Source organism: Rutilus rutilus (genome assembly GCF_951802725.1).
Source record: "Rutilus rutilus genome assembly, chromosome: 14".
Classification (NCBI taxonomy): Eukaryota; Metazoa; Chordata; class Actinopteri; order Cypriniformes; family Leuciscidae; genus Rutilus; species Rutilus rutilus.
The window spans coordinates 18,380,373-18,401,419 of NC_140219.1; the positions used below are offsets into that span (position 1 = coordinate 18,380,373).

A 21,047-nucleotide genomic window follows, 5' to 3' on the forward strand; every position below is an offset into this window, starting at 1 on the left:
GGAGATCTGAATACAGTTGGAATCTATTAGGTCTATTGTGGATCAGTAAGAAGATTGAAAACAGCCACTGCCTAGAACAATGACGTAATAAAATAAAACAAAATATTTTATTCTGTCATCTTAATAACCCTTTCACATTGCTTTGCTAGTCCAAAGAACATACTTGAAATTCACTAAAATGCATTAAAAAGTAAAAGGGTTAAATGTACAGATATGAGATGAAAAAAACAACAACAAAGCATTCAAACAAACATTCTTCGGATGATGAAAGGCCAAAGATAACGAACGGCATTTTTGGTATACAGGCAATTAAGGCAGGTGTAGATAAGTGTGTTTGTACACATTTATATCCAAGGCACCTAAGAGATACATTCTTTAAAAAAAAAAAAAAAAAAGTGTCAAACAAGCCAAGCTGTGGTTTTAAAAAACAGTCCATACTATCACCCCAACAGTAACTACAGTTTTACACTAGTGTAACTATTCTCACAACTTATAACAACACAGTAAAAAGTGCCGTTAGAATGTGATACGGTCCAACTCCAGGTAGTCAAAATAATTACTCTATTACCTAACTACTGACCACTTGATGTCAATCATAAACCATCTTAAAGATTATTACTGGTTATATATGGAAACAAGAAGTCTTTAAGTTCCATAATAAAATATACCCAAGCAAAGGGCATGATAAATATCCCAGTTAAAACGTATTTTTAAACAAGAAGTCAAGCTTGTCCAGTATCCTTAAGTGCGGTTCACACTTCTTTCACCATCACAGCTCAACAGAAATCTTTGTGAAACACTAAATGCCTACAGTGGATTAAATATCAACCTTTCAGCTTGTTTTTAAATCTAGGTCAATGATTGTTCGCACACTTCCCCAATATGCCACCCTGTTCTTAAGAGAGGAGTGAAAACGTCCCTTCTCCAATATTAGACTTGTGCATGTATCTTGTGGTAGGACCCAGTAACAGCAATAGAGTTCAGGCTAGTCTTTAAACCAGGCTGCCAGGCCAGGAGACCACGGTCAATGTGACTTTGTTCTTCTGCAGTTTCAGCATTGGGATCAATGAGGAGTTATTCATGCCAACTGTAGTGAGTCCATTCACAGCCACAATCTCATCACCACACCTGAAGGAGAGCATGAAAGAGTCTCAGTAAACAAAGCATTTTGTTTTATAGACTTTTTGCACACAAGAATGTCTTTAATAAGAACTTGTCAATAAACAACAATTAAATTACTTCAAAAAAATCCAAAAAATTTAATTGAATCTACACTACCTTTTAAAAGTTTGGGTCTGTAATTTTTTTGTTGTTGAAATAAGTCTCTTATGCTCACCCAGGATGCATTTATTTAATCAACAATACAGTAAAAACAGTAATATTGTCAAATATTATTACAATAAAAAAAAAACTTTTTTGATTATATTTCCACATGTAATTTATTCCTGTGATGGCAAGGTTTAATTTTTCATTACTCCAGTCACATGATCCTTCAGAAATCATTCTAATATAGTGATTTGGTGATGAAGTAACAATTTCATTATTATTAATGTTGAAATCAGTTGTGCTGCTTCATATTTTTTGTGAGAACCATGATACATGTATTTAGGATTGTTTGGTAAAGTATTATATAAGTATTATATATATATATATAAACATATGTTACTGGCAAAGTGTGAAATCCCAGTATTGTATAGAATGCCTGATGGTTTTTGGCAAAAATACATTACCTAATTCTATACATTACCTAGGCATTCTATAGAATGCCGGATTACACACTTTGCCGGTTATATATGTGTGTGTATTAAAGTATTAATTTCTTTAAAAAACTAAAAACTAAAAATACAACTGTACAAATGTTGTTGAAAGGAGGACGGGAGACTCACTTGAGCCGTCCATCAAAGTGAGCTGGAGTTCCAGGCACTATGGTCTTAATGAAGAAGGGCTGCTGGCCATGGCTCTCCTCATATCCTCCCACGATACTGAAGCCCCAGCTCTCACTGTTGGTCTTCATTAGCATAATGTCACGACACCAGTGGATGTAGCTTGGATTAAAAGAAATGGTCAAATTATGAATTTTTCCCCATGTTTAAGCCCATACAGCCATTAACTAAGCTAAAAGTTACAAAAGAGGACATCAAATTGAATATTGCACTTAATCATCGACATCACAACACATGTAGTGAGCAAAAATAAATAAATTAAGGCCCACCCTAGGGATGCACCGATACCACTTTTTCCAGAATGAGTCCATATGAATCATACTAGTTGGCTTTATTATTATAGCAAATAGATGTTTCCTTCAGTTATTTTCATGCCCAACACATATGAAGAGACGACACCAACTCCTGCGAAGACTTCAGATGACGCAAACTCTGAATCAACATGCACTAATGCTACATTTTTCAAAATGTCAATCATTTGTTAACAAACAAGTATTCATTACTTTAATTAGCTCATTGTTTCTGCATTAAATTATTACATTGTTTAAATTAATAAATTTTTAGCTAAATGTGATTTTGTATATGTTCATTTCTGAAACACATAACTTCTGATATCTCTGATAACAGAACACTAAATTTGTAATGTGGACTTCTGTAAAGCTGCTTTGAAATGATGTGCATTGTGAAAAGTGCTATACAAATAAATGTGAACTGAATTTAATTGAATTAATTATTGTACACTGTTAAAATGTATTGTACAAGCTTCTGTTACTATTCTGATCTGTTCAATGTTCATTATATTGCTCCATCGTATTTCATCTACAGATGTACAGTAATCACATTGTATTTTCCTGTTTTCCTGTAATAATGTAGGGAACTAACTACGTTTTCTCTCCTTACAGTCAAGTAACATTAGTAATAATAGATGCATCATTTTACTTTCTTTGCAGTTGACTTATCCGACCGAACTACAAACCTTTCAGCGATGTCTGTGAGAAATGAACGCACACTCAATCCACTTAGTGTGCTTCACTTATCACCTCGAGCACAGCAACTATACAGGCGTAAATATTGAATTTATGCTCAATATTCTATTAATTGCTTTGATACATTTACTTCATAGACGTCTTTAATCTCCGTCATCTCCATATCTCTGTTTGTTCTGTCGCAAATCTGTACAGTTTTTGGTATCGGAGCATTTTAATGATACCGACCCACCTGGGAAGACCTAGCCAGCGCGTCCAGAGAGGAACCCAGTTAATGTCGTCCTCTTTGTGTCTCTCCAGTGTTTCCATGTCTTCTCTAGAACTGGATTCTCCATCTTGCTCCTCCTCGTCAGTGAAGGTTTGGATGACTCGCAGTGTTACTGTGTTCTGAGCCGTCTGAGCTTTTAGGACGGTCACCGCCTCATTGTAGGTCAGTTGGGTCAGGTCAATGCCATTTATACTCAGCAGTACATCACCTGAGCATGAGTAGCCATGAAAACACACAATTAACACAAGCATTGTGCAAGACTCACAGAGAAATAAGCATTTATGAGGAGGCATGAGGAGAATGACCTGTTTTGACGGTGCCGTCTCTGTGCAGGCAGCCCACCGGCTGCACGCTAGTGATGTAGACGGGCAAACGGCTGCGGCAGTCTCTGCCACCTGCGATGGTGATGCCTAGAGAGAGTCGAGGTTCCTTCTTTAGATTCACCGTCTTCTCTTGACTGGAGAAGCCACCTGGAGGCTCCTGAACCCACATAATGCACAATACAAAAATAGTAAAAACAAATGCGTTAGTGTGGCTTTGTACAATTTTTACCTGTAGTTGAATTAATAAATAAATATAATGTACGGTACATTCAATTTAAAAGTTTATTTGGAAATACAGTAAAACTGAATTAATGTTGTCAAATATTATGACAATTTTAGAATTTGAATTTTCAGCATCATTACTCCAGTCTTCAGTGTCACATGATCCTTCAGAAATTATTCAAATATGCTGATTTGCTTCACAAGAAACATTTCTTACGTTATTATTATTAATGAAAACAGTTTAACAGTTTTGAGGAAACAAAATTATTGAGCTTTCATTTAAAATATTTTTTGATTTACAAAAACAAAATGTTTTACTGTCACTTTATCAATTGAATGAGTTTTGTGGAATAAAAGTACTAATTAACAAAAAAAAAAGTAAAAAAAAATTGTATCTTACTGACCCCTAACTTTTGAACAGTAGTGAATATACAGTAATCGGACTATGATTGGCCTTGCATAGTGAGCATGCTCTAAAGGACAGAATTAATGTTTTAATCCTTCAAATATTTTAGTAAGTATTGTGTTGTGTATACTTTGACAAGCAGATGAAGTTCGCAGTAGCTTGATTATACCTGTGTATAATAGCAACTGAGTATGCCATAAATTTCTGTACTTGGGGGGTCGGGTGAAAAGTGAAAGTTTAAGACATGTGACTGACTCCTGTGGTGAAAACATTTGTAAAAACAAACATCCAAGATCCTGCTGCGAAGCAGAGAGATGTGTTAATGTGACGCGTTGCCATCGTAACTCATAGATTGTGGCAAAACGCTCTCCTTCAGCCATCTTCTCCCAGTCTCACTGGAGTCCCCAGACCTCCATATGGGGGAAGGGTAGCCTCTTCCTACCCAGCAGGGAGGCTCTTCCTCCCAGCATGAGCTCAAGCTTCAACTCCACAGGTGAAAGCTAACTGTCACCAGCTTTGATCCCCAGATACAAACAAACACAGTGGCTGCAGCAGTTTAGAGAGCAGCACCCTGGGCCTTTTGATCAAGGACGAGTCCTAGAGAGAGAGAGAGAGAGAGGGGGCATCTGCTTTCATCTCCCACTACCCAGCCTGTGTTTGCTGCCTCTGCCTTCAGCTGGTGAGGAAGTGTCACAAAAGCACGGTGTGACTAGTCTCTGGGCGAAAAGTCACCTCGCACACACACATACGCAGACTTTGACTACAGTAGCACAAACATTCAACCCATTCTGCATGTAACCATTTTGAAAATAAGTACGTAAAACTAGATCTACAACACAATTATTTTTTAATGCTCTTTATAATTCTGGGTATTGTATAATAACATCAAAGTATAATAAACTACCCCATAATATATGAAACATTGCAATACATATCATGAATTATGCATGCATTGCATTGTATTAAATTGTGACTTTCAATGTGAAATGTATGAGACAGATTCAGCATGTCAGAGAGACAGAACGAACCTATGTCATATTTCAATCTCTCTAGCATCTAAAAAATTATTTAAGTGTAGAATTGAATTATATTTATTAAATATAATATTATTTTATTATGTATAAATCTTTTATATATATATATATATATATATATATATATATATATATATATATATATATATATATATATATATATATCTCTCCGTTCAACAGTTTGGGTTCAGTAAGATTTTGTTGTTGTTGAAAGATTAAAAAAAAAAATATTCAAATGTATTCATTAAATTAAACAAAATAGACAGTAAAGTGAAATTACATTTCAAATAAATGAAAATTCTGAAAAAATTGTAGTACGGTTTTCACAAAATATGAAGCAGCACAACTGTTTTCAACATCGATAATAATAAGAAATGTTTCCTGAGCACAAAATCAGCATATTAGAATGATTTCTGAAGGATCATGTGACACTGAAGACTGGAGTAATGATGCTGAAAATTCAGCTTTGCCGTCACAGGAATAAATCACATTTGAAAATAGATCCAAAAAGAAAAGTTATTTGAAATTGTAATAATATTTCACAATAGTATTGTTCTTATTTACTGTATTTCTGATCAAATAAAATGTAGTCTTGGTGAGCATGAGAGACTTCTTTCAAAAACGTTTAAAAATCTTACTTAGGTGAAAAGGGGAATGGGATTGGGAGCGAGTAAAACTCAAACTTGCATCACCCAAATAAGCTTAACGCTAGGCCACAGCTTCAACTTGTGATCATTTGCATTTTTTACCTTCATGTATTCGGAGCGTCGTTTGAAGTACTGCGGTTCGGGGACTCTCCTGGCCCCTCGGCTCTGTCCCTCACCACCCTCCTCGGAGAGATCAGGAAGTCTCATTACTACGAAGTTCACGCGCATTTCACTTGCCTGCCACATACACAGAGAACACAACAATCCCTTACATTTACTATAAAACCTGAAATCATATATATATATATATAAACCTATTGTTTAAAAGTAACCTCATTATCAGTAGCATTAGACTGAGAAATATGCTTTTTCCTCACTAAAGTGATTCTGTCACTCTGTACCTGTATGATCTGAGCTGCACTCTCCGGGGTGCCATGTCTCAGGTCCTGTCCGTTGATGCCTAGCACTTTGTCATTGTTCCTCAGTTTGCCATCTTTGGCAGCCAGTCCTCCAGGCAGCAGGTCCAGGATGAAGACTCCTGGCTCCTCAGACTTACGGATGAGTTTGATTCCTAACGGCTCAGAGCGCTCACGCTTTACCAGGGTGACCTGGATGACGGTGCCGTGGTTCTGGTTGGGATTGGGAGACTGAGATGGGGGAGAAGCTGAGGGCTGAGCGAGATGATCGGGCCGGGGCTTGAAGCCCTTCTCCTGCATGACAGTTAGCCTGAGGCGGGAACATGACTGCCGAAGCACAGCAATGGCACGATTGTGGGGAATGGATGCCAAACTGACATCATTTGCCTGCAAAGATCACACTGTTAGTTTGAGTCTAACAGAAGTAACGGCAGATTATTTCTTCCACATTGTGATGTACATTCGAGTAAAGCAGGCTATTGAAAAAATGAAGGGTGAGGACTTCGGTTACTGACTGGATGGTGGCAGACCTATATGCGAGCTGAGGTCGATTGTATGATCCAGTTACTGCGTTTTGATTAAAAAGATTACAAGCTCAAAAAAAATAAGAAAAAGAGAGAAAATAGATAGGATGATTTCCCATTTCCTGCCGACTCTAAATACACTTTATTTTAGGTCCACTAAAAAAAATTATTTAGAAGTAATAAGCTATTTTCTCTCCCGTGTTTGACCCTCACTTTTAAACACTCTGTTTTGATAGGTGTGCCACATTCAAGACTTGGAACACCCGCTGCTATGATTGGGTAATTGTTTTGAATATTCAAATATTTTTCAACGTCCCCGCCATTGCATGTCTGGAATTATTTTGACAACGTCCGATGTTGAAAAATATCTCGTTACATAGTTGAAACATTTTCCAACAATGTGAAACAATATGCATATTACATAAACTTTATTTGCCAAATCCAAAGTTCATAAATACTTGGAGTTACCACAGTTATAGTTGACAGGATAACTTACGGCATTTTGTGTAAACAGAACTATGATTGACTGTACCTGTGATTGAACCATCTTATGTCACACTGTCATTAAATAAAATAAACACGTGTTGTACTGTTTTACTGATGACAAAACAAGATATGACTCACTGAAGATTTTATTCAGGATTACAGCGAATGGCTTTGATCAAAACAATAACAAAAGTGTTCACTACGTGTTTTCTTCCATATCCAGTGTTATACCGAATTATGTGACCGTACACAATAGTAGTAATGGTAGGGTTAGGATTGGGATTAGGATTAGGATTATCTTAATGCAGCACCTACTAGGGTCACATAATTCAGCACAACACCGGGAACCCCCAGCATTAAATGCAGAAGCAAAGGAAAGAACATCAAATCACAACTATTCACATTTTGACTGCCGCTACAGATCTTTGTCCGTTACAGATCGTTTTTGATATGTATTACCTGTACATACCAAACAATCTGTAACAGACAAAGCAATAGTGACACATGGAAAAAAAAATTTTGTTACTCACACTTGCGTGTTGTGACATTGCTGTCGAATCCAATACAGTAGTCAATGCATAATCTTTTATTTTCAGGTTCTCTAAAAAGCCTGCGCCAAACGAATCCGCAGTAAAAACAACCAAACAAACCTACGTTTCTTAATGACGCGATCTGGAGTGCAGTCTGTCGTCGTACTATTCCGTCATAACGTGACAAAATCTAAAACGAGTTGGTTTGGCAGCTTAGTTTCAATAGTTTTTGGACTAACAAGGAAGTTTTGAGTTTTGAAACTTCCAGGATATTTTTATAGTACAACGACCTCTTAAATGTCAAAAGATGAATCAAAATTTGATTTCTCAATTAATGACCCCTTTAAGATCCAACAAGTACGTTTTATTCTCTTTAAAGAACACCATATTAATAGATGCTAAAATAATGCTGTTTTTTATGCTTCTGCTTGACAAAAAAAGCCTTCCTGCCTAAGGCTTGGAACAGCCCTTTGTGATCATCAATGCCGTGTTGAACCAGAAGGGGAAAAGAGAGATTCCATTTCAAGAAATAAGATATGCAAGTCATCCACAGATCTCTTTACAAGCCATAGCTCCCTAAAAACAGTCAAAGGAGCTCCGCTTGGGATACAGATCATCCTAGGGCTGTCAGTTGGCCTAATTTAAATTTCCATATATATGATCTCAGAGAAGACAAGATGAGCTGGAGGCATTCATTCAAACTCAAGGTTGAATATGAATGCGCCATGCTGGTTTCCTTTACTAAGGCATTGCATTCCCGGACTACCAGGGGAAGAAATCCTAGGAGAGCGTAGGATTGTGGGAACAAGAATGTAAATTTGCTGAACTGAACTGACTTGTAATTGAGAAGCAATACTGTGTAACTTAGCTTTTTAAAGGTGCCTTCAGTAGTTTGGTTTTAAATAAACAAATGCATTTGTGAAGTCATCTGAATGGCGTACAATTACATGAGATGAAGACTGCATTCAATAGTTTTCTATTAAAAAAAAGTATGTATTTCGCTATGTCAAAATGACATGAAATAGTGTTTCACTAAATATCGGAGAGAATCCGTGTGCTCCTACTAACTATACATATTTTGATACACTTCCTATGACAGAATTTACGAATTGTTACATTTTAACAGCCAGTGAAAAAAAAAAGATCCCGCTTTCCGGACATTTGGGAAAGCATGGTCTTGTGACCTTTATCCAGGGATGTGACTGCAATGTAAACACAATGACGCTGGGGTATGTACACTGACAACATGAGAACTGGATGGAACGACAAATTCTGAGAGACAGAACCTGAGGACAACATCTAATGGGTTTAATTCCATAGATATTGATAACCTAAATGGTGTGGCAAGCTGAGATATGCTAAGCTCACCTCTAGAATATGATCTCCAGGAGCCAGCTTGCCATCTCGAGCAGCCAGTGAATCACGCACAATCTCCTGAATGACGATGTTGCCCAAGGGTGTGTCCTTCCCTCCCACTATACGCAATCCCAAATCCTCTTCTGTATCCTCTCGTAACAGCTCCACCACAGTCGCCTCTGCCACAAGACTGGACCTCAGGGGGGTGTCTGGGAAACCAAGAACATGAACATGATCGTCAAGAACATGATTTAGTGAACAAATGCTTACAACTACTAAGTACTGCAACATAGCAGTCACTCATGCAGTTTGTTTATGACTGCTTTGGAATGAGTCATTTATCTAAGGAAGCACACAAATGTATGATGTCATATTCCCAAGAGATAATGAGATAGTTGCTAGGTAACTTTATGACTAACAGAATTTCCATTCATTCAGAAGACAGGTCCAGATTCCCTCCAGGTGTTTTAGAGCTTTAAGCAGATACAAGTTGGAGTGAATCTCCATGAGTATACATGTTCTCAGACAGTGACAATTGTTGGTTTTAATGACATAATGTATTTCACTGGAATATTAATAACATCCTGACACTCCTCAGCCATCTACTCAAAAAGAAGGGCCACATGAAAGATACCCTCTGTTTTGGTTTACCCAAAAGTAAACACAGCTGCAAATCAATTTCCTCTGCTTTTCACCGTCAGTGCTACGCTCTTCTCACCTTTCCTCCAGAGCTACCACAAATCAAAAACGGCCGTAAAAAACAAAAACAAAAAAAACACCAAGAATGAGCTTTATTCTTTTTTACATCTAATCCTCACCAGGTGGTGTCCCGAACAGAGAAAACAGAGATATTATACAATATATTATCTATGTAGAGATACAGCAATATTACATTTCTAGCCGTTGCAGATAAGCCAATATTTATTTCCATGTGATAACGGATAAATGGATCACTGACATAAAATTTATATCAAATGCTTTAAAATGCTATATAAAATTAAAAGTGGATATTTATTGTGAGGTTTCCTAAAGATTAAATTTAACAGGGTTAATAAATAAGTGTCAATAAAGATTAACTTTAAGTGAGCATTAGAAGACAGCTAATCTAGGTGAAGGGAAATGAGCATAAACAATTAAATATCCAATATTGACAAACACAAATTAATAATAAATAAAAACAACTGTTTTGGTGCCAATATTCCTAAAAAAATTATGCAAATACTCCTAATTTTAATTACACTTGGAATTACACATGGATCAGCTAACGCTATTTACAGGGTTTTGTAATAATACTTGATGGACAGGGTACAAGAAAAACAGAAAGTGATGCTATACCTTCTTCACTCTCCTCAAAGGCTGGGTTGACCAGTCCAGGTTCTGAGGGTCCACTGAGTTGAGCTGTGCGTGCAATTGTTGGGGTAGATTTGGCGTCAGCTAAATCTCCATCTGATTTGCTTCCTTTAAACTCATTCCAGGAAGGTCTCTTTTTTCTCTCCGCCTCCTCCCTGAGTCGTTTGAAGGCAGGACATCTGAAAAAGAGGGAAGTGGAGCACAGTGAAAGAGAGAGAACTTCAGCATCATTACTCAGTGGCCTGCCGTTAATTAACCTACAAGACATTCCTTACCAGATGGCAGCCACAGTAACTAAAAATATCCTAAACATGCACCAATGCTGACTACTGATGTGGATCTGCCATATTCAGGAGTCAGCAGAAAACAGCAGCGAAAAAACAAAAAACAAATCAATGCTTAATTGTTTCAGTGCAAAGCTACATAGCGTGTATCTATTAGTTTAGATGAACATGCTTAGGGAGTGGGAATTCTCAGTACAGAAACAAGAGGAGCTATATAGATGAAGAGATGAACAGGCTTTTCTGCTGCATTGCAGGGATGGTATTGGTCAAAAAATGAGCAGAATCAGGTCTAGCCTGGGTTTCACCATGTCAACACCTCCCTTCCCATCCAAACAGCTGCTCTCTCTCTGTTTACATTGGGCCGTTCTTACCCACGTGAATCATCAGCCAAACAACCTTTAGTCCATGCTATTACATCACAGAAGATAAGTATGATACAATGGCAAAAGAAAACCCATGTAAGGGAGATGAACGCTGAGGCACAGGGTCATACTAGTGTTCCATTAATGCCAAAGTCATGGATTTTTTCTTTTTTGCATACCATATCATCAACTATGGCTTTGCATTAGGTGGAACAACCTTTAAATAAATTCTATCTATCTATCTATCTATCTATCTATCTATCTATCGATAATATATATATATATATATATATATATATATATATATATATATATATATATATATTACATTCAGTCTTATAGGACTGTGGAAAGGAACTATAAGTTAGTACAAGGGAAAGTTGTGAGAGGGGATGAACTCTTAATACTACTTAATTCCCATAACTAAACGGGCACAAATTAAATATGTCAACTCCCATGTGTTCCCGGCAGATGGTGAACAGGATGAGCTATCTGCAGACATTCTATAGTAATCACTCATGTGATTCCTAATTAACTCCATTATGTAAAAGAGTCACCCAGTTCTTTCGGGAGTTCAGCCTTCTAGTCAGTCATACGGTCCACTTGCGTCTATTCTTTAATCCTGTTCAGCTCTCTTAAATCTCTCTGTTCACATGAAACCTGGATAAGTGGAATTCCACAAATGTTTGAGCAGCTCCCTTAATTGCTACAGAAATAACATGTCCATATCCACAGACTCTTCATAACTGATTTCATTTCATTTCTACAGAATGATATCCGCATTATCTCTGTCTTCATCTCTTCGAGTATGCCTTGGTGCCTTAGTGATATGTAAACATTTCACCCAATTCAAAAAGTCGTGGCACGCACTAACCTGTTGTGCAGATGGGGCTGCAGCTCACACCGTTGCATGCTCAGCTGGCACTCGCTGCGGAACGGGCACAGCACAGCCAGTTTGTCCAGCAGGTTACGCACCAGCAGGCTGGAGGCTCGGCACTGCTGTAGCTGAAGCCTCTGGCGGTCGACTGGACAGAAGTCTTGGTCGTGCAGGAAGTTGCTGAGGCACTGGAAGCAGTATGTGTGTCCGCATGGCGTGTCCATGGGCTGCAACAGAGGCTGCAGGCAGATGTGGCACACCAGCTCGTCATCCACTTCATCCTGATATTCAAACAGGTGACTGTCATGACCTTCATGACACTGTCCACATTCCTTACACACCCGCGCCCACGTTATGCCACCCGCCAGAGGAGCCGCCTTGGGCTCCATCATGGCCTGAAGAAGTTAATCTGGACGTCCACAGGGCTGGAGAGCTTCTGCCTCTTTTTTTTTCAGCTTGCAAACTCTACATCAGATTCATCAGATGAGAAGCAATCAAATATTTCCAATCCAGTAAGAGTACAAACTGCTAGCTGCTTCATCTACACCCAAGTTTCTGTTGGAAAAGAGAACAAAGAAAAACTGAAGCTCACGTCTGGCATTCTTTTTTTGGCTCATGCCGGCTGGACAGGAAATGACATGAATCCACTTAACAGCAACAATATGGGGAGAGGGCTGCAGCTGTATCCTTTCCACGAGTTTCCTCCTCAATAGCAATCTGAGTTTGGCTAACTAACACTATTTAAGTCATTAAAACGGGTAAGCACTGTGAAATGACAGGAGGGCAACAGTCAAAACTCACCTACTAGGTCGAACAAAGAAGCTGCTCTAAAAAGGAGTAAGAACTGAAAATTAATAGTGTAAAAATGACAAGCTTTTCGGTAATGACTTCTGCATGCCCGAACTGCAGTGGACGACTTCCCTCTGTGAGCCACATAATCTCGGCTAAATCCATCTACAATGAATGTTTGTTTTGTAACCTTAAATACAACACACATTTATGTGGTGTGATTCCCTGAATCCTTAAAGATATTTATGAATGAATATGAATATTCGTTTTAAAATAAACTTTCTTTTACTTGTTTACACCACATGACATTTTTAAAGTAAAAAAATAAATAAAAATGGTAGGCTATTTAAGCTTTTCGAAACCAACATAAATACAAAGAAGTTGGTGCATGTGTTTTAAATTAAATCTTTTATCATGGACACCCTTATGTGTCAGTGTCAGACCGTTATAAATAATACTATAAAAAGCATCTCCCCTTTAGAATACCATAAATATATGATAATTATACTACACCAAAATGATATTCTATAAAAACAATTAATAGCACAATGCAATGACAATTAACAACCGGCACTTCAAAGGATGAGCAAAACAAACACACTGTCCGCCATTAATGTGAGGTAGTAAATCTCAATCATTATTCCAACCCACCTCAGATGGCAGCGCAGTTACACTCCCCAGAGCCACTGCATGAAAAAAAGAAACTCAAGCCCAACAGCTGCGCTGGCCGCCTGCACCGACTGAAACCAGAGCCCGTCATCTCAACTAGGGACAGAGTCTGTTTGTGCGTGTGAGTGTGTGTATGCAAGGACATGCAGTTAAAGGGGAGCTCAACAGACTGGAGAGAAACGTTCAGAATGTGTCGACCCAGGAGGAGGGGTTGAGAGCGTGCATTTGTGTGTGTGTGTGTGTGTGTGTGTGTGTGTGTGTGTGTGTGTGTGAGAGAGAGAGAGAGATGGAGGATGAGGGGGAGTGTAGAATGCTGATGTGGTACTCGTGCAGGCAGAGCATTTTAAGAACCAAGCTCAACCTCTGGCCAATTACACAGTGTGTTATATGTGTGTGTGTGTGTGTGTATTGTCCGAGGTCAAGCAGGACGTATTTCTCTCTCACTGCCCTTCTTCCTATTTTACTAATAACTGAATAGACATACCCCTGTGAGCATAATAATCCACACAAAATCAGTTATTCACAACCTAAAAATGATACTCCTTACCACTACATTTAAATACTAAGTGGCAATTCAAGTAAAATGTATGTATTACTTTAAAGCTAGATAAAATACTTAACAGATATTAGATATGTATCAGTCAATATTGGATATTTAAAGGGATAGTTCACCCAAAAATGAAAATTTTGACATTAATCACCCTCATTGTTTCAAACCTGTGTGAGTTTCTTTCTTCTGTTCACAGAATTTATTTTAAAGAATGTTGGTAACCAGACATATGATGGCACCCATTGACTTCCATAGTAGGAAAAAAAAGATACTATGAAAGTCAATGGGTGCTGTCAACTGTATGGTTACCAACATTCTTTAAAATAAAGATTTTTATAGTCGAGTAGTAGTCGTTCATTTAAGTGATAAGTCAACTACTCGCACGTGTATATTAATAAGCCATTTAAATCATAATAATGAGCCTTTAATTGCCTAATATATATAAATATACATAATGCCACAGTGCACAGTCAAAAGTAATGATTATAAATGTGCTGTGAAAAAACAGCAAGGAGACTGTCTAAATTCCTTAAATTATTGATAATGGTTTTCTGTCTTTTCGGCTGCAGCGATTAAGTCGCCGATTCTGACTCGTCATCTCCGCAGTGGTGGACACGCCTATATGCACGTTTCATACGGATTACATAATCTGAGAATATTTGTTTACCACTTGAATTGGTTGACAAATCGCTTTACATTTCAAGCTTTCTATAGATATATTTCTCATGTCTGTGTGAGGCAAGTATACACTGAGTGTTTTTGTTTTTTTTACACGCTCAAATTTACAGAGACCGAGACGACAGAAAGTGCCTCCTGTTTGTTTTCTTTATTTTACAAAAGCACAACGTTTTGTTGTTATTGTGAGTTTACACAAATAAAAGTAGACATTTTAGTTTCGAATCTATATGACCAAAAATGACGGAGTATTTTAAGTTGTTTCCTCTGTTATCAGTAAAAAATGCAAGTGATCACACCAGAACCTCCAAATCACAGAGATGCCGATTCGCACGGGACTAATATTATCACAGGACCTTGGTGTTCGGCGAAATATGGTAGGTCATTTGCGGGGTCAATTTTTACTTTACATATTGCAGACATGGCCGATTCACACGGGATTAAGATCACAGACAACCTCCGCAATTATTACAAATGACTAGAGGTCACCAGGTAATAATAATCCAGTGCGAATAGGGCAGCCTCTTCTAGTCGACTAACAATTAGTCGAATATTAGGGGGCAGCCCTACTTTAAAATACCTTCTTTTGTGTTCAACAGAATAAAGAAACTCATACAAGTTTGGAATAACTTGAGGGTGATTAAGTAAAAACAAAATCTTAATTTTTGGGTGAACTATCCCTTTATGACCTTTCCCATCATCTAAAGCTTAATTTTTAAAAACACTTTATAATTTAAAGGTGCTCTAAGTGATGTTGGGTGACGTCACTTCTTGTTGACGTTCAAAGTATCATCAAACAAAACGGAGGCTAGCTCGACCCTCCGTCCTCCTCATTCTGTCCCCTCCCCCTCCCTTCCGTGCATGCTCTTTCACCTTTTACCCTCCTCTTTGCTATTTGTTCATCAGAACGTTGTCTCTTTGGTTGTGTGTCAGCCATATAAAAATTTGAGAATATCATTCTAACGTTAGTCGTTGTCTAGGACATCTCTCCTCTAGCTAACTTCCCTCTTCGTTCTTCTCTCTCCTCCAGTCCCCACACCCCCCTTCATATGCACGCGCACTAACCCCCCAACCCCCACCGCCAAATCATTCTTGTTGGTTATTGGAACACAGTTTGTTATGTTTCGTGGTGCAGGTTGGCCCAGTTTGTTTTTGTTGCCGTTTGTGGAGCCTGGGCTGTCTACAGAGACTGCGTTTTTTTACAGTGTGTTCAGGGGACAGGCAGCTAAGCTAGCGGATAATGAGGAGATGTTTGCTGTATGTGACAGAAAAAGTTTCAGCCTAAAAAACGCGTGACATCGCTAAGAGCACCTTTAATAAAATAACTTTAACACTATTAAATGTAATCTTTAGCAAATACCCAAATGAATAGCAATTTTAATACTGTATATCATTATATATAATTTTTTTTTTACATAATTTTTTTTTTATGTTTGCACGACAACAATGTACTAAAAACTGAAAAGTTTTTCCTTTGCGTTTTTCACTTACAGACGTCAACATTGTCAAAACGATCCCCATTCACATGGATCTGCGAAAACAATTAAAAACGCTGTAATATTCTGACAGGCCAGTAGTTGGTTTCCAGATTCGCATTTTTGTAGTTTACATGGAGACAATAAGGTCTCGGTTTCAAAAACATGGTCGTGAAAATGGTGTCGTGTAAAAACAGCCCCATAGAATAGGAGTGCACAGCTACAACAACGCTGTAAGATCATCACTCACCTAGGATCTTATCATTACTTGTTTATTCTATGTAGTACTTTTATTGTGGTGTTTTATTGTAGTAGTTCTTATGTTCAGTTAAATCACTTGTTTGGAGCGTTTTTTGGACCCTTGGTTAATTATGGCTTGAAGACATTAATACATTTAGAAAACGTAACGCTTCCTTTTTTCCTCATGTATCGGCTGCACATCTTGCACATGAGCCGCACGCAACTCAAAAAACAGAGCAAAACTCTAATGATAACCTTGCTTAATCGACCATCGCTAATAACTGAATTGATCAAACTAACTGCCAATTAATCATCAGCATCCCTAATTGTTATTATTATCGGTTTATCTGTATCTGCCATAATTTTTATATTGGTGCAGCCATGCTGTTGCATGTTTAATAATACGATGCACCGTGGAAAAATACCGACTGATGCTTGCCAGTGTGAAATTAATCGCCACAATGCCAGGGGTGGGCTAGGCTGTTGCTATGGTATTCTGAATGGTAGCAATTGAATATAACAAGGTTTGGGCCATATCAGTACAAATCTATGATTTCATTGCCCATTTTTTAAATTTGCCCAGTAATTAACAGAAGCCTTGATAAACATTCTACATCATAAAACCCTGCACCTTGTGGCATAGTGATGCGTTTTGTTTTTTGAAGCTGTGACCCTGGTTAAGATAGATGGACTCACCCCAGCCTCATGGGAGTATCTTACACACTGGAAACAAGCAGCTAGCCAATCTCTCCTGTCCTGTAATAGAGTTTGTGAACCTCTCAAGGCTGAACTCCACTACAAAACTCAAAACCTAAGTTCACATACCTCCCTGAGTACACAGTTTGTCACTTACCTGTTTGTCTACTGAACAGTCACATGGACTGTTTCAAAGTCCATAGTGTTTCCAGATGTTACGATTACCTTGGTGCTGATATCATAATAAATGGACTATTCCTGTCCACCGCCTACAGAACAAATGGTAAATCAAAGAAAATGTGAACACCCAGTCTGTAAAGCTTTCACCTGCCCAACTCAACCAGGGGCCATGAATCATTCCCTCAGACACACCCTCACACAATGAATACAAGGGCAATGGCACAGCTCCGACAGAATGACTTAATTTGGAAAGTACGAAAATACACTGCTATATAGCCTAGTCACCTGGAGTTTTTTTTTTGTTGTCCTTCAAGCCAATAGGGACAAGTAAGAAGGGTGATTAAACATTGCCTACTCTAACCGTTAAAAGGGATAGTTCAACCCAAAGTGAAAATTCTGTCATTAATTACCCACCTTCATGTCGTTCCAAACCGTAAGACTTTTTCAACTTTGGAACACAAATGAAGATCTTTGATGAAATCTGAGAGCTTTCTGTTGACACCTACGCAACTACCACTTTGACACTTCAAAAAGTTAATAAAAAGATCATAAAACTAATCCATATGAATTGAATGGTTTAGTCCAAATTTTCTGAAGGGACAATCGCTTTTTATAATGAACAGATTGAATTTAGGCTTTTATTCACATATAAACATTCAACAACTCGCACATCAGTTGTGGTAAACAGAAGATAAAGCATGTTCGCTTGATGCGCGAGAACCAATAAGGTTAATTCTTGTTTGTTACGCAGAACGTTTCATCATCCAATCATCCAAGTGGATGCTGCACATTGGTGGTGGTTGAGGAGATTGCCCCTTCTATGTAAAGTGCTTTGAGTGCCGAGAAAAGCGCTATATAAATGTAATGAATTATAACGTTTGAGCTTCTGCGAGAACCAAAGAGGTTTGTTTGCAATGCGTTTGCGGTTTTAGGTAAAGAAAAAGTAATTATTTTACACATACCATCCATTATTGTTGCTCCTTGCCTTTCTGAAACACGTTGATTTTTACAAAGCTCATCGTTCTGAAAAGCATGGTGTGCTCTGATTGGCCAGCGATCCAGTGCATTGTGATTAGCCCGAATACCTTAAGCGTGTGACGGAAATGTCACGTCGCTTACCATATTTGGAACATCAGCTCCCAAAGCAATAATGACAGGTGATAATGTCGGTATTACCGTATCAAACCGAGCCCAAATCTGATCCGGAAAATGCAGATGACCAAGCTGATCAATCAACTTTGCGAGCACAACTGGACTAGAACGTATCAAATTGGCTTTATTTCATTGGGAACACATAATGATTACAATGACTTATACAGAATTTTTACGCGTCGCGTAAAAATACAGTATAATACTCTACGGGTATTATAGAGTAAAATACTTAGCTATAATTTAAGTATACTTATAATTTAAAATGTATACTAGTAAAATACTCAACAGGTGGAGAACACTGTGTAAACATAAAACCATGTCAGCATTTGTAATCGTAGAAACGACATACAAGCGCTACTCTATACTGCTCAAAACTCGCGTTTAAATAGTCAGCAAATTATTAAAATATGAAAACATAGCCTACTTACAGGCTGTGTCTGTGAGTCTCAAGCGCCAGAATGTACTTGCAAAGATGGAATTAGCCCACTTTTTTAGAAGCAACAATATTGCGTATACATTTGGGCGGTGTTCTGAAACTCTGCCCCCACATACTGACGTAGATTTGTGGGGGCGTGTTTGAATTAAGCATTTTAGGAACACGTGGCAGAGCCTGAACTTTTACAAAGAATATCTCTATGCGTTTGACGCTTTGTAACTCTGCAGATCTTATACATGCACAAACAGCTACATAGGCTAATATTCTACAGAAAAAGGAAAAAAGAAATCACATCATATGACCCCTTTAATGTTCGCTGAACAATGTTTCAATGGGAATAAAAGCCTAAATTAAATCTGTTCATCATATAAAGCGATCGTGTCTCTTCAGAAAATTTGGACTTAACCACTCAATTCATATGGATTAGTTTTATGATCTCATCTTTATGAACTTTTTTTAATTGTCAAAGTGGTAGTTGCGTAGCTGTCAATGGAGGGACAGGAAGCTCTTAGATTTCATCAAAGATCTTAATAAGAGTTTTGAAGATGAACGAAAGTATTAGAGGGGAATGACATGAGGGTGAGTAATTAATGAAAGAATTTTCATTCATTTTTTGGTGAACTAACCCTTTAATGCATACACTAAATCAACATTTCAAGGCTTAAAGAGGCAGTTCGTTCAAAATGAAAACTGTTTCCTCATTTACTCCCATCATGCCATAACAAAAATATTTTTTATCTGGGAAACACAAAGGAATAAGGAAAGAAGGCGTAGGGACTGACAGCTTCAGTCACCATTCACTTTCATTGCATGCTGTCATCATCTTATTATTTGCTCTATGTAAAAAGAAAGTCATACTGTACATGACTTAAGTAACACTAGGAAGAGCAAATGATGGCAGAATTTTGATTTCAGTACAAATGATCCATTAAATGTTGGACCAGATGTGCAGAACACAAGACATCAACCTTCTCTTCTTTAAGAAAAACAAACAAAAAACAAAAGTGCACCAGTACCAAACAACCAGCAGAATAGGACAGACAGCACAACATGCATCATTTGTTTGCCTTTAAAAGTCTGTTTAAGTTATGAAAGGAGACTCCACCTTCTGGAGGGGGGTCCCTTCCCCCGTTTTATGGAGTCAACTGATAGGTTATTGGTATTAACAGCACGCTTTAAAGCACACATTTTGTTTTACTTTAATACCACATATCATCCGAAATAAAATAGTATCTGACTTTTCTAACCTTCTGAAATTGGCCTTCGTGGTCTGACCCACACGTTGCAGGTAGATGACACACGAGAAAGAAGCCATAAATCATTCATCAATCAGCTGACAAGAGATTCTGATGGTAACCTGGACAACCGAGTGCCCTTGAATTAGCCTACGTGTTTGGTAAAGAAACAATTCAAATAAAACTGAGCATATGTTTCTCTACGTAACTCAGCATAGTAACCTTTATCTTAACAACGTAACGTTACCCAACATCCTAAAAACATCTAACAACGTGTCCGAGGTATGTCAGAAGCGGTGTAGTGATCGCTTTGCTATTCTTTAACCTTCAATGATTCACATTCAATGGTAATAAATCAATAAATAAAGTAGCTTACAGCTTAAGTTAAACAAATATTGTGAGACATTGTAAGAAAAGAGACGCGTAGGATATTTCGCGCTCAAGACCGAAACTCGTCTTACCTGTGCGGATTTTCCGGAAGTAATAAAACAAAGACGCGGTCGAAATATTAAAACATAAACCGTCGTGACTCAGTCTAAAATCCCAGATATGAATATCTCATCATCTCCATTCCCATGTTCTGATAACTGGACACCACGCCAGGTATTATTAAACCGTAGGCGACGCAACCATCGTGAGTTTCAGTCAAACAAGTCGGATCTGACGCTTCTTTCACAGGAAGGGGATAAATTCACCTTTGGACTCAGCGCGAGCGCGTGGCGTGCAGGTGCAGAGGTGTGTGACGCTGGGAAATACTTAATCAGTCAAAAATGTGAAGTTAGGATAATTCTTAAACGTTGTTTATAATGTTTATATCCTACTGGACAGAAAGGCACATTTCAGTTTGCCTCAATGCAGGAAAATGTAACATTAAGAAAATAATCAAACCATTGTTTTGGCCAAAGATTTGGTTTAGTAGCCTAGGTGTTACAGTGT

General features: G+C 38.0%; 1 protein-coding gene across 2 annotated transcripts; it reads right to left on the bottom strand.

Annotated features, from left to right (window-relative positions):
- Positions 1-381: 381 nt before the first annotated feature.
- Positions 382-20,773, bottom strand: lnx2b (ligand of numb-protein X 2b). Of its 2 annotated transcripts, none has more exons than XM_084431029.1 (10): positions 20,573-20,773; positions 12,012-12,569; positions 10,477-10,670; positions 9,154-9,350; positions 6,231-6,632; positions 5,932-6,066; positions 3,503-3,677; positions 3,162-3,405; positions 1,887-2,045; positions 382-1,128 (listed from the first exon to the last, which is right to left on the bottom strand). In XM_084431029.1, exons 2-10 carry the CDS (start codon positions 12,404-12,406, stop codon positions 993-995), a joined length of 2,037 nt encoding a protein of 678 aa, XP_084287155.1. In that variant the 5' UTR covers positions 12,407-12,569; positions 20,573-20,773; the 3' UTR covers positions 382-992. The 2 variants fall into 2 exon arrangements, with proteins under 2 accessions (XP_084287155.1, XP_084287156.1); XM_084431030.1 differs by lacking the exon at positions 20,573-20,773 and adding an exon at positions 13,455-13,586.
- Positions 20,774-21,047: the final 274 nt, after the last annotated feature.

Coding starts and splice junctions, on each gene's coding strand:
- lnx2b (XM_084431029.1), bottom strand. CDS start 12,406: ATGATGGAGCCCAAGGCGGCTCCTCTGGCGGGTGGCATAACGTGGGCG. Junction 10,671..12,011: donor CAGCCCCATCTGCACAACAG/GTTAGTGCGTGC, acceptor CCTCTTTTTCAG/ATGTCCTGCCTTCAAACGAC. Junction 6,067..6,230: donor GTGCAGCTCAGATCATACAG/GTACAGAGTGAC, acceptor TGTATGTGGCAG/GCAAGTGAAATGCGCGTGAA.